A 26569-nucleotide genomic window follows, 5' to 3' on the forward strand; every position below is an offset into this window, starting at 1 on the left:
CTTAGAACTACTGAGTATTCAAAAATGGTACCAATACAAACAAATACTGAAAGACTAAAAGCAATAAAGTTCCTGGGGCAGATGCACTTATGCTGTGGTGTGTTTTCCCTACACTGTCTTCTAGTAGGCTCCAGGTCTTACATTAGAGGTCTTTGTCCATTTGGAATTGGTTTTTGTCCAGAGTGAGGGATACAGATCTAGTTTCATCCATTCTCATGTGTAGATTCAGTTTCCCCAGAACCATTCTTTAGTTCCTGGTGAATATCCACATGCAAAAGACTGAAAGCTGGTACTTTCCCCACACCATAAACAAAAGTTAACTTAATATGGATCATTTGCCTAAACCTAGGAGCAAAAGTATCTCACAGGAGAAAGCAGACAAAAGATGCAGGGTCTTGGGAGGATGCAGAAGCTTCTTAGATATGGCACCAAAAGAAAAAAACGGACTCCCGAAAATTAATAATTCTATGTTTCAGAGCACATAATTCTGTGAGCACGGTGAAAGGATTCCAACCGTTCACTAACTAGAGAATCAGTATCTCAGGGGGTTCAAGTAACTCAAAATGTGAACACAGTTACCGTACAACCTAGCAACTTAGTTACAAGGAAGATCAAATGCACATCTTTGTGAAAACTTGTACATTTTTGTTGCTAGGAACATATTGACCAGAGCTATAAAGTAGCAGCAACCCAACACCCATAAACTAGTGAACGGATCAATAAGATGCAGTAGAGAGATTAATTTTTGCCTAAGTTGAGGAAGGATGGATAGTAGTGATGACTATGGGTCATTAGTCATTAGAAGAATTGACAAAAGTTGTTACACAACTTGTTGAGGATACCAACAGCCACTGTATGTGCTAAATAGGCAATTTCATGTATGTGCATTATATCTCAATAAAACCGCTTTTAAAAAGCCAATTGAGGCAGTGAATTTCACTCTTGACTTTTCCCCACAGTCAGAAGAACCCCGCTGCTACCACTAGCACTGGCTGCATCTCATCCTGGATGTGCAGACATCCATGAGGCAGCGTGTGCAGCCGGCTGGTAAATGCATGGAATGCTGGAAGATTCTATAGAGTGCAATGCAAAACAGCAATTAAAATGTCCCCAGATGTTCACTTTGATGACAAAATAGATGCCTTCTGAAATAAAGGACAAAGCCCACTGCAGCGCACTCCATGCAGAAGGCACTCTAAATTTAGCTGGAGCATTAAGTTCATTTGCTGAAGGAAAGCTATGGGGCTGGCATCTTCGGTTCCCATGGCAATTCTCTCCAATAGACAGGTTTGCTCCTGTAACTCTGAATTTCTTTTCACTTGTGCATTATTCATACGTTTTAAATGGCACCTTCTGTCATGGTTTTCCCCCAGATACTAGAAACTTCCTCCAAGTTCCATTACAATCTGAATATGTAATTTCTTCCCCATAAGCAAACTGCAAAAGGAACTGAAGTTCAACTGAGATCATTGCTCTCCTGTCCTGCTCCTATAGCCAAGACTTGAGATGGTCACCAAGCCAGACACTGGGGTAGAAGAAGGAGGTAAGGCTCTCGTACACACTAGAGTCCATGCGAACAACTTCTGTCCCTACTATCAGGACAGACACAGCCAAGTACATTGGGGGCCTTTCACCGGAGCCCTGTGAGGATCTTGGCCCCACGACTCTGCGGTACGCTGACATTTTCTTGGAGGTCATGAAAGGAGCGGAAGGGAGAGTTCGGTTCTTATCAGGATGCTGTGTGTAAGTAAATTTTGGATAAAGAAAGGAAGATTTATGGAACAGGAGTCCTGACCTCCTGTGTTACCACTCTGCTAAGTGCATTCGTAGGAGTTCCAGAAATTAATCCACAAAAGAATCCTTTGACAAACCTATGAGTGTTTCAGTTATTTTTCTGCTGCTGAGATAAGACACCATGGCCAAGGCAACTTATAAAAGAAAGTAGTTAATTTAGGGCTCACAGTTGCAGAGAGTTAGAGTCCATGGCCATTGTGGTGGGATCATGGCTGCAGGTAGAGCTGTAGCTGAGAGCTTACATCTTGATCCACAAGCACAAGGCAGAGAGAGAGAGAGCTAACCGGGAATGGCTTTTTAAACCTCAAAGTCTATCTCCAGTGATACAGTTCCTCCAACAAGGACCCAATCCTTCTTAAACAGTTTTCCAACTCGGGACCAAACATTCAAACATATGAGCCCATGGAGGGTCATTTAAACCACCAGAATTAGTAAAGTTAAATTTTTAGAAGAAACTAAATATCTGTACAGCTAATCATTTGCCCAACTGGGCATGCTGGCTCATTCATTGGTCTCAGTTTTTGGAGACTGAGGCAGATGGACATCTGGGCTGCATTGTGAATTCTAAGTCTGCCTTGGCTCTAAAATGAGAGTCTCAAACAAAGGAAACAACAATTACACACACACACACACACACACACACACACACCACTTGTTTCAGGTGCTGGAACTTGACCCAAAACACATCTCATCCATCCCTAAATCCCTATACTGTGATGGTTTTGTGGTGCCGTGGGATGCCCACCCCTGCCCATGCCCAGCAATGGGGGTTCAGGGTGGGTGAGCTTTTCTGAAAATGAAATAAATGCTGATCACGTTATAGATCTTAAAGCTCAGGTATTGAAAGAGAGAAAACAGATGCATGTAATCATTAAAAGTACATTAAATACTTATCAGCAAGTAACATGTTTTGGGAATTGCTTAAGATATTTACTTATTCAAATTATTCAAATATTTGCCTCTCTAAATGAATGTTGGGAATTGTGTGTGACTGAGGAGGGGTGAACAGGGGCCCTGTTGTCAGCATGGTCTCTGCTGTGAGAGGATAAACAAAACTTAGACACTATCTAAAAAAGAAAAGCTGGACTCCCTACCAAACCAGAAAGTCTTTTGAATTTAAAAAATGAAGTCTCTGGGGTGGACAGGAGAAATAGCCTCTGCTGAATGGGTAGTGTTTGGTGGCTTTGTGTCACAGGCCTGCCCTGGGAGGTGAACACAAGTCTGGGTCCAGAACTGGTGTGCTGGATGCTATTCATGGAAACTTGAGAACCTGATGGATGAATGCAGATGGGCTAAAGGCCAGAGCCCTGCAGAGTGCAGCATGGACAGGTCCTGTTCACACTGTGTTAAAGGAAGCCAATGTTCACCTTCACAATAGGGTGGTCTGAAAATTCAGATGACACTTGAAATTAAACCATTTCCCTTTCTTATCTAAGTTCACCCACCCAGGATCATCTCAGTAGACTTCTCTGGTCTCCAGTGTTTTATCAGAACAACTTGTAGCATCAACTGTAGTATAGGTGATAACCTTCCAAAAAGAGAGGAGGTCTTGATCGCATCTCTGTAGTGGCCTAAGTGGTGTATAAGTCTATAGGAAGACGAAATTCTGTGTTTATGAGAAGTGCCAACCTTGAAGATTCCTTACTACACCAACTATAAATAAGAACATAATTTATAGATCATTCTATGAACAATCTAGAAAGCGAACACATAGACTCCAACAGAAGCCTGGCATGATACTAGCAACCCCAGAGATTTCTAGTCAGGGATCTGCTGAGAAATCAAGGGTAGCTTGTATAAGATGAAGAGAAGACCAGGTACCTACAGGACCTGGGCTCTGGTCATGGGGTGTGGAGGCCCAGAAAGAAGTTCCCTACACAGCCAGCCCTAGCCTCTGTGTGTTTGATGTCATACTTGGGTGAGGGCAGGGACAGAAAGGGTCCCTGCTTGGCCATGACAAGGAAGAAGTAGCCCTCTGCAAAGAGCACCAAACCCACTTAGTCTTCCTGTCCCTCATCCTCCTGTCTTGTCCACCAGGTACCCCCTGCATTCTGTGATGGAGGAAACAGTTGGCACCATATATGGTGGTTTCTGATGTCAAATAGAAAACAGGGGGTCTGAGATCTCTGGGTTATATGAAGCTTGTGGGGACCAGGAGGGACTGTGTCAGAAGCAGGTGGGTTCTGACATTCAGTGTCCTTCCCATGCTGAATGACCCCATTGCAGATCTGGGGGGGGGGGTGGAGGAAGAGAGAGAGGGAAGGAGGAAGGGAGGAACAGGGGAAAGGGGAAAGAGTGAGGGGGAGAAGGAGAGATCTCAAGAGCACAAGTCCCCCTCTCACAAAGCCTGTGGTGATACCTTTTATGCCTGAGCCATCTGTCATCACAATATTCACAAGAGCTCCCCGAGTCTCATGCACTGACATTTCTGTGGGGGTCACATAGAGTGGTTCAGATGCCCTGGCAGAAAGACAATGCACAGCAAGGTGAAGAGAGGTGAGAAAATCCTGCTGCATAAACACCATGGATGAATGGCTCAGAGAGAGAGAGAGAGAGAGATGTGCTCAGATCCACTACCTGGAAATCCTTCTGAGTTGCCCAGACATTACGTAGTGACAGTAAGGTGCAAACGCTGGATTAGTGACATCACAGAGACAAGGAGGGAGCTCCTGCTGTCTTCACAAAGAAGGCATTTAACCGTGTTTTGAAATTCCTATCAACTATTCAGTGTGAACTGAAAAGTTTACCATTTGCTAATATAGCCAGGGTTAGATTTCTGAGAGTCTCTGTTCCAGGTCAAGAAACAGAATGTATGTGAGGGGGGAAATGGGAGTTTTGAATAAGTACAGTCATGAAAACAGCCAGAGGGAATCTCCCCTTTTGTTCCTTCCAGGATTCAGCTAACCACACTGGCACCTTAAACTTCTGCCGCAAAGGGCAAGGACACACACATCTCCCATTAGTGTGGGGGTTTTTGTGGAGTTCATTTTTAAGTCACTCTTGCCAAACCACATCAGTCAAGGTATATTTTTCTTACTTTTGCCAGAGAGGGAGTTTCTTGGGACACCTTTCTACCACGGTCCATTACAGGGCATAAGTGCATACTGATGCCCTTCTCTACATGGCCATCGAGGAAACTAGGGACAGTGAGCCAGGTCTGAGTCAAGGTGAGGCTCAGAGCTGTCACTCTGAAAAGGTCCAGGTGACTAAGGTAATACACAGATGTCTTGGCTTCTGAATGCAGGTGAGGTTGCCAGGGACCTTTCTCCAGACCTACCTATGCAGCATGGCTGTTCAGATGTAACTGCACACACGAACATGTGAATATGCATACACACGCGCACACATACACACACACACACACACAGAGAGAGAGAGAGAGAGAGAGAGAGAGAGAGAGAATCAAAGAATCAGAGAATGAAGTGTGAAACTGATACTATTGTAACAGAGAAACATCCCCCAATCCCAGTGACAACTCAGGTCACACACTCAGGAAAAATAAGGAAGACATCCTTTAATAACAAAGCATATGTCCAGTTTTGTCTAGTGCTCCAAAAGAAACAAGCCTCCATAAAAATTGCTCTAGGTCTAGAGTTATAACATTGTAGCCGTGCCCTTTGGTATGGGGTAGGGCCTAACGGTCGGCTGTGGGACAGGGGTGTTTCTTTGCGGTATGGGAATTGGCCTACTTGGTGGCAATGAAGAGCCAAACATGAGCTGAAACATTTCCCCAGCAACCTAAACTTTATGTTAAAGGTACCCATCTTCCATAGTTTTTAAACAAGTCTGGTCAGTATGTTACTGATCCTTGGGTACTCCTTTAGCAAGATTTCATTTTGGGTGCCTTACTATTTCCTAACCAAGGTTAGCCGACCATTTATAGCATCAGCTTGGCTTGTTGTTTCCACTTCCTCCTAGATCCCTGCAAGGAAACAAATGGGGAATAAAAAAAAGATGATGGGAGGGGCCAGTGGGAAGGGACTGCAGCTGAGTACAGGGCAGCATCTGTGTGGCTGGGGAGAGGGAGGGACCAACTGCCTAAGGATCCACCACTGCCTTCTCTCCTGCCTGTTGGCGAAAGCCTGGGGTACCTCGGGAGGCGTAGCAGGTCTTCACCGGTCAGACCCCTTAGAAGCCATTCCTAGATGTCACATAAGCCTGATGAACCCCTTAACCTTGGGTTCCCCTGGAATGCCAAGTCCAGATAAGACCTCCTCCCTGCCACCCCACCCTCCTGATTGCACAGCACCCTAACAAGAAGATCCCAGGAGCTGGGGAGGGCATCGGTTTGCATGACCAGGGGAGCTCTAGCAGGCAACAGCAGCTGTGCCCCTGCCGGTTCCCTGGGGGCCAGGTGGGTTTTCCTCTTCTCCTTCCTCCCGGTGTGATCCAGGCCCAGTAAGTCTCCCTTTCATTGTGTCCTGACAAATAGATGGTGTGTGTTTTCTTTTCACATTCTTTTTAATGGCCTGGACTATCCTCCAGTGCCCCAGCTGTGCATGTCAAACAAAATGTATGGGGGTCAGGCGGATTCTCACACCACACTGAACTGCACACCGTGCAAACAAAAAGCACTCATTTCACTACATTGTACATGCTCGAGAACGCTACACTAAGGAACTGGTGTAATTACTACACTAGCCACTGGACTGGGCACAGGCTACAGCAATCTCTCAATCTCTCTCTCTCTCTCTCTCTCTCTCTCTCTCTCTCTCTCTCTCTCTCTCTCAATTTTCAAATATAGTAATGCAAAGTGTCCCTGTATCTAAACGTCCTATGCAAATACAAACATCTTACAAAGCACACACAGATAAAATCAGCCCAGGTTGATGTACCCTGAGCAGGGAGCTCTGTGCTGTGTGACCTTTAGAGACAAGACAGAGCACATGTAGAGAAATGGAGATTTTTTTTTTTATGTTATAAACAAAGGTGCAACCCCACAGAGAGTGTGTGTGAACTCTCTTCAAAGAAGGGCACACTTTAAACCTGGAGGAAAATAAGAAGGCAAGCTTCCTGTTTCAGGAAGAGGAAGAGGAAGCTTTCAAATGTGTAACAAGGCAGGTGGCCTCAGGAAACTGAGAAAAGGGTGCGTGGAAATATACTCTGATTGCCGCTGTGGCATTTTAAAGAAACAACATTTGTGTTTTGTTCCATAACTAAGTGAAAATCAGCCGAAGCTTTGGGGAAAGTCCGCTTGTTTGAAGCAAGGCCACCGCGGCTTGCTGCCTCTGGCTTTTGCTCTGCAGGCAACCAGCTCACTCTGCAGCCTGCTGGAGCAAAGACGCACACAGCTGAGGACAGATGTGGCTACAATGCCTCGGGAAACCGCCACAGGCTCACACACCTGCAGGTGACATCACCGCTCTATCTTACCCCAGAAATCTATTAGCATGCAGAAACAGGTGTCATCAAACCCAACCCCACTCTTAGAAAGCATTCGGCCTCCCCAGCCAGAGAGTGGAAACTGTAAACCTGAGGCTGAACTCTGCACTTGCCTGCAGAACGGAGCACCACCCCCACCTCTCACCCCCAGTCCCCAACTCAAACTTCCTAGGACAGCTGCTTCCCCATGTACAAAAGACTCCAGATGCAGCCACAACAACAGCAGGGAGAACTCCTTCCCCTGGATATTGTTTTTTCCTCTGAGAAATGTTGTCTCTTGTTTCATTTTGTTTTGTTCTTGTTTCCCTGTGCTATAGCCCAGGCTGGCCTCAAATTCAAGGTCTTCCCCTATGATTTCCCAGAAGTGGGTCACTACACCTGGTTAGAATCTTGTCTTTTCTCTTGCAAAAAAAAAAAAAAAATAGTTAATGCCTGTTAGTCCTTCCTAATCACTAGCTCACGAAGCAACCTTTTCCCTTGAATCCAGGCCCAAGTATAAGGGAGGGCTTCTGCACATTTAGATCATTAAACATTCATGTGTGTCTGAGATGTTTGAAATACTCCAGCAGACAAAGGGGTGACTAGTGAAGACTTAACCCTGGTAAGAGTCTGAGAACTGCAGGAACCGGGGAAGAAAGTGGAACTCGGCTGTCACTTTCTTTCATGTTTGAGGTTGTCTTTAACAAAAATATTTTTAAAATGTGTAGTAATATTCCCAGTTATTCGGCCTCACCCCTCCTCCCTTCCTCCTTTGTAACAGAGCCCTCTTTTTTGTTTTTCTAATCCGCTCTGCTCTGCTCTGTGGATCTGCTGTGCTTCACTAATCCAGCCATAGGCATCCAAGTCCTCACCAGTGACAGCCCTAGAAATGACCACATGGCTTTCTCTGATGATCTGAAATGAGAGCAAGTCTCCTAAAGGGTTTCTGGAAAAGGTTTCCATCTACTAAAAAGAAAGAAACATAGAGGAGGCATGGGTCCTCCTCGGCTGCTAAATCCCATCACATATGCATGTGACAGCAAGGACCCCAGCGGCCATGTTGTGACCACAAAGGAGTCAGTCAAGACAAAACTGACAGCTTGGGGGCTGCAGAGAAGAAAGATCAAAGCTACCCTGGTCCTTGAGGATGTCATTGAGCCACAAAATAACCACGCCGAAACTGCTCCACTTCAGGAGTCATTAAGTGAGAAAACAGTACAGTTACTGTTTACAGCGTGGAGCTGGGGGTTCTCTTGACTCGCAGTTAAGTTCATAATGCCTGACATAAAGCAGTTGGGGGAGAAATGGAAGAAACAATGAAAGAAGACTCTGAATCCCATCAGCATCATGAGTCTGGGCAAAGCCATAGCCGTCGTGACCCTGCATGAGAGCTAGATTTCCATTGCGTGTCCCCTCATGGGTCTTAAGGAAGTCTCTTTCTCTCTCTCTCTGTCTCTCTCTCTCTCTCTGTCTCTCTCTCTCTTTTAGCTTATGCTATGCCTTTTATTTCTTTATGAAGCTCCATCCCTGCATTTTCTCGTATGAAGTAGCCTGATTTTTCTGAGAACATTTTCTCAAATGGCTCTCATATCCACTACTATCCCAAGGTACGTAGGGATTCCTAGCATCATCGAAAGACGATGACCTTCATTAAGTGCCCATGTGGTCTTGGACAGGTTCTTTAGCCTCTGAGAATAGATTCCCTTGCTGCCAAGACAGAATTGATTTTTACCCCTTAGGGCTGTGGTGGTTACAGGGACAGGATTTAAGCAACTGCTGGTTACTTGAGAGCCAGATCCTGAAGCTGTGGGTCATGTGACTGAAGGTGAAGCTTGCAAAAATATAGTGGCAGTGAAATGTTCCTTCAGATGCAACCAAACAGCAACTCAGAGTCACACAATGAATGCATAGGTGGTGTTCCTGGTAGCACCCATCTGAGCGACACTGTGGAACACAGCCATGGTTCTAAACACCCCATGCAAACTCAAGGAATGCCAAAACACCTGAAACATCTCCTCTCAGATTTAAGACCATTGTGTGCTATTCAATACAGTGGTGTTTTGTTTTTGTTTTTCAACTGTACACACAATTCTTTTCCTCTTGCAGAAACATGATGGCTTGATTACAGAAAACAAAAATTTTTTTAAACCTGTTTTCCTACCATCATTCCTCCCGATGTAAGTACCAAATTAGTAAATCTTTAGATTATTTTGAGTTGAAACTTGATTTTTAAAACTGCTGTTTGAGTTGCTGACTTGAGTTTTATTTTGAATATAAGATGCTGTAGTGGCTATTCCTGGTTGTCAACTTGACTATATTTGGAATGAACTGCAATCCAGAATTGGAAGGCTCACCAGTGACCCTTATCTGGAGGCTTGGAGACCCTTATCTGGATTTTGGTATGGAGATCTTGAGCCATAGTGGCTATGGATTCCAGAAGATTAAATCTCCAAGTTTAAGGAACACACGTTTAATCTGGGCTACACCTTTCATCTGGGATTAAGGGTGTGGTGGAACACACCTTTAATCTGGGCTACACCTTCTGCTGGAGACTATATAAGGACATTGGCAGAAGGGAGTCTAGCTCTTGCTCCTTTGCCTGCTTGCTGTGTGAGACTGAGTAACTGCTAGATCCTTGGACTTCCATTCACAGCTGCGACTGAACCATTGTTGGGAATTGGGCTGCCGACTGTAAGTCATCAATAAATTATTTTACTATATAGAGAGTATCCGTAAATTCTGTGACTCTAGAGAACCCTGACTAATACAGAAGTGTTTTTGTTTGGAATTAGGATGGGATTTGCAATTGTTACAATGATACAGATAGGGAGGCATGCTGCTTGTATTTTCGAGACAAGCTAGGATATCCTGGGAAGAGGGAACTTCAATTCAGATTGACCGTGGGCAAACATGTAGAGCATTTTCTTGATTAATGATTGATATGGGAGAGCCCTGACCACTGTGGGCAATACCAGCCCTGGGCAGGTGGTCCTAGATTATACAAGAGAGCAGGATGAGAGCAAGCCAGTAAGCAGCACTTCTCCGTGGCCCTGACTCCCCTCTGTGGTGGAATGTGACCTGTGAGTTATAAGATGAAATAAATCTTCATTCCTGAATTGCTTTTGGTCATGGTCTTTATCACAGCTATAGAAAGCAAAGCAGGTCTCGGGAGAAGCACCTGTTCCCTGCCAGGGCACATGGGCTGCTCAGGAACCAAGCCTTCTGAAACCATGAGCAAAAGAATCATTCCTCCTCTTAAGTAGCTTATGCCAAGGGTTCTGTCACCCAGGGCAGGAGGAAGGCTGCTGCAGTCTGCTCTGTATCACTAGCACACAGCCACAGGTGGGTTCAGAGTGATCTACTATGTTGAAGAAATAACCATTCTAGCCCACTCACTGGTATAATTAATTAAAAGTTAACTTAACCTTTATATTTAAATAATACAAATTCAACAATAAAATATTTCATCAACCATTGGAGAATATTTTACTAATCCAAAAGCCAACGCAGCTCATGAGCCACTGAATGGCAGACCTGACTTGATCTGTGTTAACTGAGCACCGGATACTTTCCAGTCCTAAAGATGGAGGGAGAATGTTCACTGTGCTGGCCTCTTGGGCCTTTCTGTCTAGAGTGGGTTTCCACTTGGGCTCTGTTCATGTTTTGCGTCAGACAATTCAACAGTCTGTTCCAGAGCTGTATATTATAGAATGTTAACTACACCCCTAGCCTCTACCCATTAAGTATGTGAAGTAACCTCTCTGACCTTGGATTAGCCAAAAAAATATCAACAAACATCCCCTGGGGTCAAAATCATTCTGGTTTAAAGGAAATTGTCTAGAAGGAGCATCGACAAATAATCACGCTACAGCTGGAGAGGCAGTTCAGTCACTAAACGCTTGCTATGCAGTCGTGAGGGCCTGAGTTGGGATCCGCAGCATCCATGTTAAAAGCCAGGCAGCAGGATATAAGCATGCACCTGTATACATGTGTACACACAAAAATACATACACACACACATGAACACATATAGCACACATGATGATAGATAGATAGATAGCCACACTGTCTGCCACTAAGAGGCAAAGCATACTGACCCAGTTTATGTCAACCATTATGCAAATGTGGAGAAAGACACATTTGATCCTTAGGCAGAACCTGTGGATGCTGGCATGGAGTACACAGGTGGGACTCCTTCCCCCTCCCCATCATCCAGCCCCACTGTGGACTCTAAAAAGGATAGAGATGAGCTTGACTACCAGAGGCAGGTGCTGGCATAAGCAGGTGTACCACTGTAGGAAAATGCAGGGAGTTTACATTTCTACAGCAGCTTCTCTGCATGACATTTGAGGCTATCAACCTCAACAGGAAGCAAAGGCTAAGATAAGATACCTCAGGAAAGACGAGAAAGAGCAGCCTCAGCACCGTTCCTTCACACTGGGTCTACAGCTGACGGTTTTAGTACTCCCCCTTCTAAGAGGTTCCCAGCATCCCCACAGGTCAACCTTCATGTAATCTGAAGATGATTTTCAGTTTCAGGATTTTAGGGAACATGAGAGACCAAAGTATGACTCATACGGAAAAAAAAAAAAAGGCATGAAGATGACTAGGAGTTAAAACTTGCTGTGGCAGAGCCTTTAAATTGTGATGCCAGTCTAACCCTGCAATAGAATTCGAGAAAGCCCTTTAAGAGAAAATCTAGAAACAGAACTAGGCTTGCAGGTAAGGCCACGGTATACCAGATGACTAGCCAGTCCCCACAACCCACAGCCTGGCTAGAATATGAACAGTCTTGCTAAACTGCCTCCTCCATCAACTGCAGGCTCTGTCATTCCATCCTGGACCAAAACAAAGCAGCAGCAGGTTCTTCCCGGAGTTGGCTCTGGCAGAACTGCCACTGTATTGCCCCGCTTGGTGAAGTACTGAGCATGCTCAGTGTAGTACCAAGGATGCTGTTGGGTTTTACCCAGGCTCCTTTCTCTGCCCTCCACCAAGTGCCCCATGTTCTGCCCTCTGCCCAGCACTCAATGGCAGTCAACCAAGTGGAAACTGGAATGACACCTGCCACTTTCACCGGAGCAGAACACGGAGCTGCTTTCTCACTGGTGAGAGTTGCAAACAGCTGCACCCCATTCCTCGGTCTCCAGGGAGAGGTCAGCCACGGGTGAGTTTTCCAGACGGATAGGATGAGCTGAGCCTCCTGGAATGTGACCTCAGGCACCTGCACCGAAGGAAAGTTACGCCAAGCCCAGCACGCTGGCCCAGCGCCCCCGAGGGCTCAGGAGACCCCAAGACTCTCGCCTGGCAGCAGTCTTATGGGTGAGGGACAAGGTCAAATCCAATTACCTCAAGCTGAACTGCCCCCGTGAGGAGGCCCCCCGCTCAAGCTCTGTTCCATCTGGAATGTCCACAGCTGACAAAAGACCTGGCTGCACCTGTGTTTATGTGGCAAGTCACAGAAAGTCGAGAGGGCTGCGCTAAGTGCAACTAACTGCACACCCATTTGACCACTTGAAAGTGGTAAAAATGAGCCAAAACATGAACTCCAGGTCTTACCCCAGCACGGAAAACACACCACAGCTCCAAATGAAGGACCCCCTGGGCCCACACACCGCAGCCTTGGAAGACAGACCCAGAAACGCCACCTTCTAGAAAGAGCCCCAGCAAACCGTGTTGCAAAGGCTTCCCTACCACAGCTCGCTCTAACTCACGTCGGTCTGCTAACCACAATCTCATTACAGTAAAACTCCTTTAAGACAAAGTGTGGCCATCAGGATTTAAAATACCTCTCCCTCCATCCCCAAACTCCTCAGCTCTGTTTCTTCTAGTCAAGCCTTCCTGGGACACCGCTGAGGTGTAGCTGGACTTCCTCAGGTCTTACAACGGGAGTCACGTGGTACGTGAACCCTATGCCTGCATCTTTTCACTCATGCCAGTGCCTTCTGGTTCTAAGTATTTCGTTACATGGCTTTTTTCGCCTTCATCCATCTCCCTGGGTGTGGGGGACTGTTTTCAGTTTGAGGCTGTTATACATAGAAAGGCTGTAAACAACAGCACCCAAGCCTGGTTTCATCTCTCTTGTATAAATATCCAGAAGTAGAATCACTAAATTGGTAAGGATATAACATTACCAGAAGCTATCCTTTCCCAAGTGGCTTCACTGTGTCGCCTTCTCCCTGTAAGGGGAGTATCCACATCTCATCGGCTGGTTAGTGTGGGGTTGGAGGATATTGAGTCTTTTAAGTGATTCTAGTGTACATTCCGTATATTTTCATCTCCTTAATAACTGATGGTGTCAAACATCTCTTCACTGTACAGATTTCCGTTCATAGGTTAATCTGGCCTCCTTTATTTTCTTGTCAAGGGGTCCGTACAGTTTTCTATATACTCTTGATGCAAGTCTCTTATCAGATGTACACTGGGAAAATATTTTTCTCCCAGTTTGTGGACCATCTTTTCATCTTTTGGCCCTGCTTTTCCAGCAGCACTTGTATTTAATTAATGAAATCCACTTCCCCTACCTTCTCCTATATGGCTTTTATATCTGAAGAAAGCTATGGCTTGCACGGGGTCACAAAGATTTTTCTCTTCATTCTTTTCCGGGTGAGTAGCTTTAGGCTTTACATTTAGGGGCGATACATGGTAAAGACAGACACACTGAGCTGACTACTGCAGCATTACAGTCAGTCTCCAATAAGCTCTCGATGTTTGTTCGTTTTTCAAGATTGCTGGTATAACAGGTCAATGTTGGTTGTCCAGTAGAGTGGGTTAAGAAGGAGATCAATAAAGCACATGTCTTCTGGGACAGTCTGGCAATTTTCAGAAGGAATTAACCTAGGGTAAGACAGCCCTCAAATGTAGAGGCCATCACATAGGCAAGAAACCCAAATGAGAACAAAGGGGAAAAGAGAGAGCCTGTGAATACAGACATTCTCCCTCACCCTGAACTGCTCTAAGTTGTAGAACTTGGCTCCACCATGCCCCTTGGCCAAGATGAACTGATACTATGAGCCAAAATAAATCTATACTTCCTTTTTATTGTTTCTGTCAGACATTTGGCCACAGTGTCAAAAGTCTGATTAATATTGTAAATTCAAGATCTTTTGTCTTTACAAAAGAGTTTGGTAATTGACTTGTCAATTTCTACATAAAAGATAATTAGGATTTTAATTTGAGTTATGTTGACTCTTGATCAACTTGATTTGAGCACTGTGATGATTAATCTTAGCTGTCAACTTGATGAGATCTAGAATCGCCTAGGAGACTCATCCCTGGGCATTTCTGTGAGGGCATTTCCAGAGGCTACCCTGGTGGAGGAAGGCTTACCCTTAAGGTGGGCAGTACCTTCCAACAGGTATCCAAGACACAGGATTACAAGGAAGGTTAGTGAGTGTGTGTGTGTACACATGTGCGCATGTGTGTGCACACACTGGCAATCTTCCTCCTCTTCCAAAATGACAGAGCATGTCTATCACCATTCCTTTGACTACTCTGACATCAGACTCCAGGAAGTCTATTCATGTCATACTCCAGCAAAGTACTGGTTATGTACTGCATATGTGAGGGAAAAAAAACCACTTGAATAAAGCTGAGTTCTAAAGTAATGAGCTAGTTTGTCAGGCAGAGGAAATTTCAAGGCAGCACAGCGTTTAGATGTGGCATAGCTACTGCTCGCTGTTATTAGTCATATTCACAGTGAAAAAGAGCAGAAAATGTAAAAATGTGCAGTTTGGTGGTGAAAGGCACATGAACAAATGACCTTGTGAAGAGGTAGGTGAGTGTAGAACAAGCAGCTGAGATTGTTAAGGGCTTAGCACCATTAAAGAGAAACAAACCTACTTGGCACTGTGTCAGTAGGAAAGGTGAGCTGAGGACAAGAGCCCAACCATCAAAGGTTTCAGTTTGTATCCATATAGATTCATTTCAAAATGAGAGAGCTTAAGCTAAGGAGGCCATTGAAAGGGTTCTTGGCAAACAACCACCTAGAGAAGTGTTTTTCAAGAGTCAGCTATCAAGATGTACAGAGGGCACTGCAGAAGGGAAGAATATGCCCTTGGAAGGACTGAGGGGGCAGGTCCTGTCATGGGTGCAGGTGGTACATCCAACATAGGTGGCTGGGGTTTGGGACTGGATAAAACTGGGGAAAAGAAAAGGCTATCTGGATGTCAGTATTCTCCTTTCTCTGCTGTATACCCCAGCCCCCACGCCTCCCTTCCCCATCATTCCTTCCTGTAATTATTGCACCCTCAAACAGTGAGCCAAAATAAATCTTTTAGTTGCATCATTTAAGTATTTTAGCATAATGATAAGAAATATAATTGTCATAGTCTTTTGAAAATAAGGGAAAAGTCACTTTTTCAGAGAGTGATTATAAAGCAAAATCCAAGTTTTCTCAGACCCAACAACACAGCACAGCAGTCCATGGTCTTAGATCTTAGCATCCCCAAGGGCAAATGGGAAAGGAGACAGTATAGGCTAGGTCCAATGTGCAGTGACAGGAATATAGTCTATCCTTCCTATCTCCTGCTAAAGAAAGAAAGTAGACATAGAGCTAGAAACTGTCTTGAGAAAACATCATGAGACCCAACTGAAAGGAGAGCTGGTTCTTGACAAATCTTCAAAAAGACCAAAACATCCCAAGGGGCTAAAATGACAAAGGAGGTCACCAATAAAAAAGAGAGGAGGGAAGCTAATTTACTAAAGGGTCAAAGGATGAAGGTACAGGAGTCTCCAGGGGAGATGGATCCAGAATTCCAGGCTAATAAGGATTAGGATTTCATACCCCTGGCCTGGAAGCCCACAGAGGCTTCTGAGTATGTATCAGATCTGTGTTTGAGGAAGATCCCCCTGTTAGTAAGCAAAGAACCCTTGGAGACAACCCTGCATGTCTGGTGATGTCATGCAATGAGCAGGTTTAAGGTTAGATGAAAAGGTCTCTTTATAAGAAGGCCACTAATGGATATTAGCCCAAAAACTTAGGATACCCAAAATATAAGATACAATTTGCTAAACGCATGAAACTCAAGAAGAACGAAGACCAAAGTGTGGACACTGTGCCCCTTCTTAGAATTGGGAACAAAACACCCATGAAGGAGTTACAGAGACAAAGTTTGGAGCTGTGATGAAAGGATGGACCATCTAGAGACTGCCATATCCAGGGATCCATCCCATAATCAGCTTCCAAACGCTGACACCATTGCATACACTAGCAAGATTTTGCTGAAAGGACCCAGATATAGCTGTCCCTTGTGAGACTATGCCGGGGCCTAGCATACTCAGAAGTGGATGCTCACAGTCAGCTATTGGATGGATCACAGGGCCCCCAATGGAGGAGCTAGAGAAAGCACCCAAGAAGCTAAAGGGATCTGCAACCCTATAGGTGGAACAACATTATGAACTAACCAGTACCCCGGAGCTCTTGACTCTAGCTGCATATGTATCAAAAGATGGCCTAGTCGGCCATCACTGGAAAGAGAGGCCCATTGGACTTGCAAACTTTATAGGCCCCAGTATAGGGGAACGCCAGGGCTAAAAAGTGGGAGTGGGTGGGTGGGAGGGTATGGGGGACTTTTGGGATAGCATTAGAAATGTAAATGAGGAAAAAGAAGGCCACTAACAAGAGAGGAGATGAGGGATTGCAGGGGATAGAAGATACACCAGAAGGTGTATCTACCCTGAAGAGTGCTTGTCACTCTCGAGACAGAGCCCCAGGCCCGTGCTGAGTTCTACCATGAAATACCAACAACATAACCCACAGCTCTCAAAACCCTAAGTAAAAACACATGATTTGGACACTCCATGAAGATCTGCAGTCTGCCCCTTGAGAATAATATTTTGTAGGAAGGTTATAACAAAAAATGCAACCTTCTAAAGATAGCTTGACTTTTAAGATTCTACCATCAGAGTTGAATAATTCTTGGCAACTTTTTTGTATAAATCTGGTCAGAGTCTTACTGTGAAGTTTGAGAAAGAGACAGATAAAGCAGCCTGCCAGAGACCTGGTGACAGAAACAACTATTCTTGAAAATGGAAAGTAGGGCAGAAAGTCACTTTATTTTATTTTTACAAAATTTGGAGAATGACGTTCTTCCTCAACTGACCCCACAAGATTAAAACCAGCTCCAAATGGGAGTCACTAGGTATTTGCCAGCACTCAAAATCAAAACCCAATGGCCCAGATGACCCTGTTTCTTGTCTTTACTTTTGTATTTCAAAAGATGACAATTGCATTACTTACTTGCTGTCACCTGCCCATTCGATAAGCTTTCTGATTCATCTGCCAACTGTAGACTCTGATTCTAATCCAAGTCACAACACAAGGGTGCATGGCCCCTTTATTTCTTGACAACCCGTTCAAAACAAAGGCAAGAGCACCGCTTGGAATAACTGTTCAGTCGCAGATCTGCATGTTCATCTAAGGGTAGCCATGCCGGGCACAGACACTCCTTACCTCTCTGGGAGTGACTATGTAGGAGCTCCAATTCTGCTGTCGCCTTTGCTGCTCCACAGCCCTGTGTCTCAATTTGGGTTACTATTGCTATGAAGAAACACCATAAACAAAAGCAAACTGAGGAGGAAAGGACTTATTTGGCTTACACTTCCACAATCATAGTCATCACTGAAGGAAGTTAGGATGGGAACCCAAACAGGGTGGCGACCTAGAAGCAGAAGCTGAGCAGGGCTCATGGAGGGGTGCTGATTACTGGGTTACCCAACATGACTTGCTCAGGCCTGCTTTCTTATAGCACCCAGGACCAGCAGCCCAGGGATGGCATTACCCACAATGGGTTGGACCCTCCCACACTATTACAAATTAGGAAAATACCACACAGCTGGATACTATGGTGGCATTTTCTTAATTGAGGTCCCATCTTCAATGACTTTAGCCTGTGTCAAGTTGACATAGAGCTATCCAGCACACTTTGAGAGATATCAAGTCCTTTGGAAAAATTGTTACCTATAATCCCAAAGTCTTGATGGTGTCCTAGCCTCAGTGGACAGCTAAGTTGACCTTTCTCAAGGTCTAGGGGAAGCGAGGAGATGTAAGTCAATTACAAAGAAGAATCATTATTCAGTTTTATCTAAAACTTAGAACCCTGTGGGCTTTCCTGTAACCATATTAGATGGAAAATGTGCTTCCTTTCCCATCTATTTAAGAAAGAAACCCAACAAAACAAACTAGCAAAATCATTCTATTGCAGGTTTGTTCCTTGCTCTTATCTTTGGCTTTAGAAATATGAATGCAGTGACTCATGCAAAACTGCCACACCATTGGCTCCTGTGCTTACTCCAGTGTCAGAGGGTGAGAGAGAAAGGTGAAGGGCCATTTCTAAGTTTGTTTCCTCTTTCATGGCTGCCTCAAGGTATCCACCATGAAGGAGCATGTTTCTTCAGGCTGCAGCGCTGGATCAGAAAGGAGGAGGACTCTTTCAACCTTACAGAAAGAACAAAACGAAACACCCACACACTGGGGAAATTGTTTCCCACTGCGTGGGTGGTAGGGCCTCAAGAGCTGTTATCTGCAAAGGGCACTTCTCGGGGTTACCCAGTCGTCATAGTGGCGTGGATTCCACCCAAAACCTCAAGCTAAACAATGGGAAATGAACATCAAAGAGACAATTTTCCACTCTGCGGAAAAAAAATGACTTGACTTTATAAAAATAAATTAAGGCATCATGATAATAAATGGTCTGTGGGAAAGACCTGCTGTCAAATGTCCATCAGCCATGGCCAGTATTTTCCTTGTATTGCACATTTATGCTGTCTGAACACAGCTGCATTATTCTCCACTTCCCTGCCTCAGCACCAACCCTGTATGGCATCTTATATTCAAATAGGCACTCCTATGCCACACAAACAAACCTGGAATGATGGATATACAGGAATGGAGGATGCCTTGGGGCAGAAGTGAAAGTGGGTGAAGTGTGTGTGTGTGTGTGTGTGTGTGTGTGTGTGTGTGTGTGTGTGTGTGTAGACACATGTGTATGCACATGTGAATGTCTGTGTGCTCTGGGGGATGTCTTTAATCCTAACACATGCTTCTTTTTAATGGGAGAGATTTGTCTAAGGCACCACTGTATGCTTTGGGGCTTCAAGTACCTTAGTTACCACACAGGGTCCCCTCTTGTTCTAGAATAGCTCTGTCCCCAGCTCTGACCACAGCAGAAGTGCTGCCTGCTCACCACAGTTACATGATTTTACTGACTCCCTCATCTCCTCTTCACCCTCATCTCCTTAAGATGTCTCCAGTCCCTTGCTCTATAGAGAAGCCATCCTGCCTCATCAGTTACTCTGGAACCATTTGCCCTCTCTGGAGTCTTTACCCCATCTCTATCCACTATGTGCCTATTGAGTTTCTCGTGTCCACATTGATCTTGCCCTGGACTTTCTGATGGAATATTTATGAAAGTCTGGTGATGAGACCTGAAGGTCCCATACTTTGCTCCCCAACACCTTCCCATCTGCACAAAGAAGACCAGGAAACCCAGTGTCTGAGTTCTGCTGAAACTCAACAGCAAACTGGAAATCCTTTCACATGTGGGTTTCTGAAAGAGCCAGAACTGCACCGACTTGGCACGACTCCATTTCAAGTGGAAATGAAAAAGAAACAATATGAACTCTCCTCAAATAATTAAATGTAGAATTGCCACAAGATTCAGAATCTACTTCTGGATATAAGCCCAAAAGAAGTGGAAGCAGGGACTCAGACATTTGTGTACTGTAGTTTCAACAGCAGTATCCACTGTAAGTAAAAGGTGGATGCAGCCTGAGTCAGTTGATGGATAAATGAATAGGCAGCCACAATGGAATACTGGCCTTAATGAAAAAGGAAACCCTGGCACAGGCTGCATCCAAGAATGTCTAGGCACTGCTCAGTAAAATAAGATTGACATGAAAAGACAAATACAATCTGATTCAACCAATATAAGGTACCCAGAGTAATTAAATCATCAAAACAGAAAGTAACACATGGCTGCCATAGATGTGAAAGGGAAGAAATGGGAGAGGGTTTTACTATTTAATGGGAATACAGTTACAGTTTGATAGAATGAAAAGGTCCTAAAGATGGATTGAAGTGTTGAATACAAACTCATGGTCCTATGATCTTCTAACTCCTGTACATGTGCAGCCTTTTGTGGCTGCTGGCTTATGTTGTCACCTCTCCATCTCAGATCCTTAGATGCAAGGTAAAGAGCCAATGAATGACCTTGAAAACTGCGAGGGGGGTCTCAGCAAAAGTCATTCTTCCTCAGACTCTATTCTTTTAATTGTAACATCTCCAGCTTGTTTTCTATTAGTTTGTTGGTTCATTGGTTGGTTTTTGCTGCATTTACGTAACTTGACAGAACTCTAACACCTTGGAGCCAACACAGAATACCGAATATGTTCCTATGTGACAGTTGATGGGCTTCCTCTCTGCATTCCATCTAAGACTCTGAGGAGCTCCTGTTGCAGGAAGTGAGATCAAGATTGGGTTCAAGATGGAACCATTAAATCTGTAGAGGCAACCAGAAGCAGCTAGAATTTATATTACACCTTCAACCCTACACCAAGTCGGCCTCTCTTCCAAATCAAGGCAAAAACAATAATTTAAAGAGCATGCATTCTAAAGAATCCATGTGATCAGCCTACCAGGTGTCTCCTGAGCCAGCTGGGCGTCTCTCTTGCTTTCTCAACTTTTGAGGAATAAGGATGGTTTAGGAGCTACTTTCTCTACAAAGCCTCCTTTGACTCCTTTCCCCAACCCCCTCCTCAAACATCATCATATAGCCCTGGCTGTCCTGGAACTCACTTTGTAGACCAGGCTGGCCTCGAACTCAGAAATCCGCCTGCCTCTGCCTCCCGAGTGCTGGGATTAAAGGCGTGCGCTACCACGCCCGGCTTTTTTTTTTTTTTTTTTCGTTGCATCTGTTCTTAAGCCTCACAATTACCTTTAGGCATCTCTCTGTCAAGTGTTTTGTAGAAAAGATGGTATTTTACATTTCTCCCTCATTCACTAGGATACTGTGATATACTGTATTTCCAAAAAGGAATTCCTAGCTTCATTTATGCTCCATAACAAAAACCTCAGTTGGCACCTCCCTCCAGAAAAGCAAATCACAGTTTCAGATGACAGGGCCCCCAGCCCTCAAGTCTTCCAGCAGAGGCTCCAGACTCTGTGAAGCAGAGATAAGCTGTCTCCACTGCTTGCTCAGTACCCAAGGTCTATAGAATATGTCAGTCAGATAAATGACAGATAAGTGATGGCAAGCAGCCACAGGAACTGAAATATACTCCGTAAGCGTGCATGTGGCCACAGGCTGAGCAAGACCAGAGTCTCCATTGCCTTCACTGATGTGGGAAGATCCAGCCTACGAGGAGGAGGCACCATGCCTTGGTTTGAGGTTCTGGACTGGATAAAAGTAGAGAAAGCTAGCTGAATACTAAGCGTACATAGACTCATTTCTATCTGCTTCTGAACGTGGATGTGGAGTGGCTGGTTGCTTCTATAGCCTAAATCAAATCCTTTCTCCCTTAAGATGTTTTTTTTTCTGTCAGGCTATATTATCACAGCAACAGAAGTGAAACTAGAACACCATCTTTGGAAAATTTAGTCTGCTGCAGAATCCAAGCAAGTGTGGCAGAGCTTGAGGGAGTAGATGTACGACACAATCCTTTGCTCTCTGCCTCTGTCTCTCTATGTCTATGCCAACCTCTCTGTCCCTCTGTCTCTCTGTCTCTGTCTCTCTGTCTCTCTCTGTCTCTCTTTCTCTCTGTCTCTCTGTCTCTCTCTCTCTCTGTCTCTCTCTCTCTCTGTCTCTGTCTCTCTCTGTCTCTCTCTGTCTCTCTGTCTCTCTGTCTCTCTGTCTCTCTCTCTCTCTCTCTCTCTCTCTCACACACACACACACACACACACACACACACAAACACCCCATTCTGTGGCCTACATTTAGCACATTCTTTTTTTTTTTCCAAGACAGGGTACCTCACTCTGTAGATCAGATTGGCCTCAAACTCACAGAGATCTGCCTGCTTCTGCCTCTGCTCCTGCCCCTGCCCCTGCCCCTGCCCCTGCCCCTGCCCCTGCCCCTGCCCCTGCCCCTGCCCCTGCTTCCTGAGTGCTGGAATTAAAGTGATGTATGCTCCATTCCTGATATTTCCCACCTCTTGCTGGATACAATCCACCCAGCATCCTATTGACTTTGGGCCTAAAGCTCAGTGTGGTGCTTGCTGCCTGTCTTAAGCACACAGTAGGATGCATCCCATCAGCTGTATCAACCTGGCTGAGCTGCTGAGAGACCAGCATGCTTCTTCAAGACAGCGTTTCTGTGTGTGCACACACCATGCACACACAACCCATTCAGACATCAGACCCAAAAACACACACACAAAAGTTTGAGACACATTGCTCCAGAGCACAGCATCTTGGAGAAAAAAAAAAATACAGAAAAGATCACCAAAACAGATCAAAAGACTCCCATTTGAGCCCTCCTAATTCCCAAAGGAGCATACTAATGTCTGAGGACACCAGAGCTCAGCAAGAAGCTGATAAAAAAAAAAGGGGGGGGGGACATTTGAGTCTATTCCTTATAGTTGAGTAGTTCTCAACCTTTCTAATGCTGAAACCCTTTAATACAGTTCCTCATGTGGTGGTGACCCCCAGCCATAACATTATTTCAGTGCCACTTTGATAACTGTAATTTTGCTACTGTTATGTATAATGTAAATATCTGATATTCAGGATATCTGGTATATGGCCTCTAAAGGGGTCTCAACCCACACGTTGAGAAGCACTGCTCTAGCTCAGACCCCCACCTCCACCCCTCTCATCCCCCTACCCCTGTCTAAGCATACTTCTTCACTTTAGGTCTCCCTTTTCTTATGAAAGCTCCTGCACATGTAAAGCTATTAAATGAACATGTGTACTGTGCTCTCATTTTATGCCCTTTGTTATGGGACCTCAGCCATGAGCCTAGATTACAGACAAGGAAAAGATATTTCTTCGCCCCTGTGTGACCACGAAGCTGTCTGGAGCAGCCTTCTTCCACCTGCTCCAAAATGTCCTCCTTCAACACTTCTCTTCTCACTCATGAATTCCAAGAAGTTCAAGGCTATACCTGCCCTCTTCCTGTTCATAGCCCTGCTCTGCTTCTCAGAAGCTGTCTGAATCTCACACTTAGATCAAAACTGTACATACAACTTGTAACAAGTACCTTGCAAATTTGTTCTGCCACCCAATATTCCTTTGGGATGTTTGTGAAGAGCTGACCAGATAAACCTGAGCAGCAAACGGTTGACCCAAGGGTGGCACTTTGGGGAAGCTTCGAGCAACGCGTGCACGAGAGCAGGAAGACCTTGCATATCAACCCTTCATTTTAATTCATCCAGCATAATATATCTTGGAGCACATAAATAGGAAAGATGTTTCTGGAAACAAACATTCATAGAACAAGATTGCTATGATGGTACTAGAAAATGATGGGGGCTTTTCCCATTAATATGATGCAATTAACACCAGGGTGGAAATCATGAAGCAAGACAAAAACAGGTGCTTCACTTCCTCCAAATGTAGGAAGTAGGGAGGCTGGTGGGGTAGGAAAGAGCTCTACAAACAGTCTTGGCCTGGCCTCACATGTAAGAATCCCTAACCCAGACTCAAGCACAGTGAGCTACACAGAAGTTACATCTGCACCCCTAACACAGAGCTTCTCAAGTTTGTGTCCTACAGAAAATGTTGCTGGGCACAGTGGTACACGCCTGCGATCTTAGCAGTTTGAAAGTCAAATCAGGAAAATCAGAACTGAAAAACCAAGAACTGAGTACTGTGGCACACTCCTGTGATCCCAGCCTTAGGGAGGCTGAGGCAGGACTGCAAAGTTGAGGCCAGCCTGCAACACAAGCAAAAACAAAAACAAAAACACAAAAAGAAAAAAATGTTCCACCATCGCCATGTTTCCCTCCAAACAGCAACTTCAACGGTGCCATCCACATCTCAGAAAAGCAGCCATCAAAAATGAAAACAAAACAAAACACAAACCTCAAAATTCTTTAGGATCTAAGAAAACCAAAACCTCTAAACCACAAATATATTTCTTTTTAAAAAAGATTTTAAAGCTTTACCTGTGGCTGTAGCGGATGGCTATCGTCAGTCCAAGCTGTAATTAAGAACAGAGAGAAAAATACAAATTAAATAATATAAAGAACAAGCTGAATTTGCAAGAAAATTAATTCAGTGTGGTCAATTACTTTTAAATATTCCTAATGTATTGAGCTGGAGAGATGGCTCAGTGGTTACAAGCACTTGCGGAATTTCCAGGACTAACATGTTGGCTCACAACCAGCTGTAACTCCAGTTTGGGGGCATTTAGTGTCCTTTTCTGGCTTCTGTGTGCAGTAGGTACATACATGATGCACGTACACACATAAGCAGGAAAACATTCATACACATAAAATAATAAAAATAAATCTTAAAACATTTTCTAATGGGACTTGTTTAATGAATAAAACTTTTAATGATAGAGCTTTGATTTCAACTTTGTTTTAAAAGGTCATCATATTTAGAAAGGGCCTTTAGAAGGCCAAGAACATTTCATTGTGGATTGGACAGACTGCATCCTTAGTTGGGAAGAACTTGTAGGGTAGGACTCTTGAGACAGCAGCAGAAGGATGGGGTGTCAGCATGCAGCTGATACCAAGGTTTGCATTAGGACAGCACCGCCTAGAGTGGCTCCCCTCACCACCTCTTCCATGGGAGCATCACATGGACTCAGACCACCAAGAGATTGGACACCTGATTCAGAGCTTTCCTGGGGATTCCCTCAGCCTTTACAGGGATCCCATCAGCTCGAGGCCAGTCAAGATTCATTCTATATGCAGTAAAGAAATCAAGCATTTGCAAATGTAACTTCAAGAGATGTTAAGTGTGACACCAGGATATGACATCAATGGGAGGTTGAGATGCAACTGTGACCTCCTCTTTATTCTCATAAGTATCAGTGAGAAACTCTCAAATATACATGGTCGAAATCCTAAGCCATGACCTTTGGCCAGTCCATACAAGGTGAGCAGTGGTTAAGATAGTCAGACTAGCAGTCATCTGCAAGTTATAAAGACTCTTTATAGTTTCCTCACTATAAGATGAGCATAATCATTGCTCCCTTGCTAGAATAATAGAAGGATGAAGCAGGTGTTCTATAACTGTAACTGTATAGATGGGTATATGCCTGCTCTCTGACAAATACAGAAAACAATCAATATTAACTACAGTACTAATACTATATATATATGTAATACCCATCTGTAAAAATGTTAGCGCACCCCAAAACTTAATTTTCAATTTGCTTTTAGAATTTTGGAAGCATTTCACTATAGAAAAGGTGATAATCAGTGTCCAGTGAACCCATGTAAGTCTCCTGAGCCCACGAATGCCAGCCCATGGCATTACCAATTTCAGGAGATCATAGCAATTAAGACCCTAAGTGCCCTGTAATATCACTTCTGCATGAAAGCCTAAGCTGCACCTTAGGATCCCAAACACCATCCCTATTTCCTTGCTGTCCCCAGGAGATGTGGGTGGAGGGTGACAGATGGCATGCCTGATGCTGCCATGTTCAGTGGCATCATAGAAAGAATGGAGAACACAGAGGGGAAGGAGAGCTCTGTGAAAGGAATGAACTGAGAGAAGAAAGCCCAGTGGTTGTCCAGCCGGCCATGCCACAGAATCCCCTGGATAGTGTTGGAACAGCAAGGCTCCAGAATAATTTAGCTCTGAGTTACCACTGCAGTCATCCAAAATACAGGCCCAGTCATGGCAAGACATCAGAATCTGGGAAAGTAGGCATATGTCTACTTAATAATTAATTAATTAAGCAGGGGCTAAGAAGATGGCTCGGTTGATAAAGTGCTTGCTTTGCAAGCAGGACTTGAGTTCAATACCCCATTCAAAACCTCACTAATCAAACTGGATGTAATAAGAGGCACTTGTAATCCCAGCTTCAGAGAGGAGCAGGCAGGTAGTCTTGGGACTCAGTGGTCAGCTAGTTTAGCCTACTTGGTGAGTTCCAAGCCAGAGAAAGATCCCATCTAATACATAAATAAAACAGGTGAACAGGACCTGTCCTCTGACCTCCATACACATGCATATCCCCCAACAAATATGCACACACACATGCATGAACAGGTATAGACACAAAATGCATATAAATGTACATGCATAAAATATTAAAAATCAAGTTGATCTTATATTACTTTGAACTGAATTTGTTCCATTATCTATCTCTGCTAATCTTAGTAGTATATTTTCTTTGAGGCCTTGGGGACCATTAAGAACCATGCAGAACAGGGAGGAAATGACTGGGAAAGAACAAAAAGCAGCAACTGCAGCCAAGGCCAGGACGAGCAACTTACAGACTCCACACGCTGGGTCACATTACGC

At 44.5% G+C, this 26569-nt stretch overlaps 1 protein-coding gene across 1 annotated transcript in view; it reads right to left on the minus strand.

Annotated features, from left to right (window-relative positions):
• The window catches only part of Acoxl (acyl-CoA oxidase like), a 291722-nt gene that overhangs the window by 207892 nt on the left and 57261 nt on the right, over positions 1-26569 (minus strand). Inside the window, 1 exon segment of the mRNA XM_021179280.3 lies at positions 24256-24290. Within this exon segment, the coding sequence (XP_021034939.1) occupies positions 24256-24290 (35 nt within the window).

Source organism: Mus caroli, unplaced genomic scaffold (genome assembly GCF_978045245.1).
Source record: "Mus caroli unplaced genomic scaffold, Mus_caroli_1 scaffold_2, whole genome shotgun sequence".
Lineage (NCBI taxonomy): Eukaryota > Metazoa > Chordata > Mammalia > Rodentia > Muridae > Mus > Mus caroli.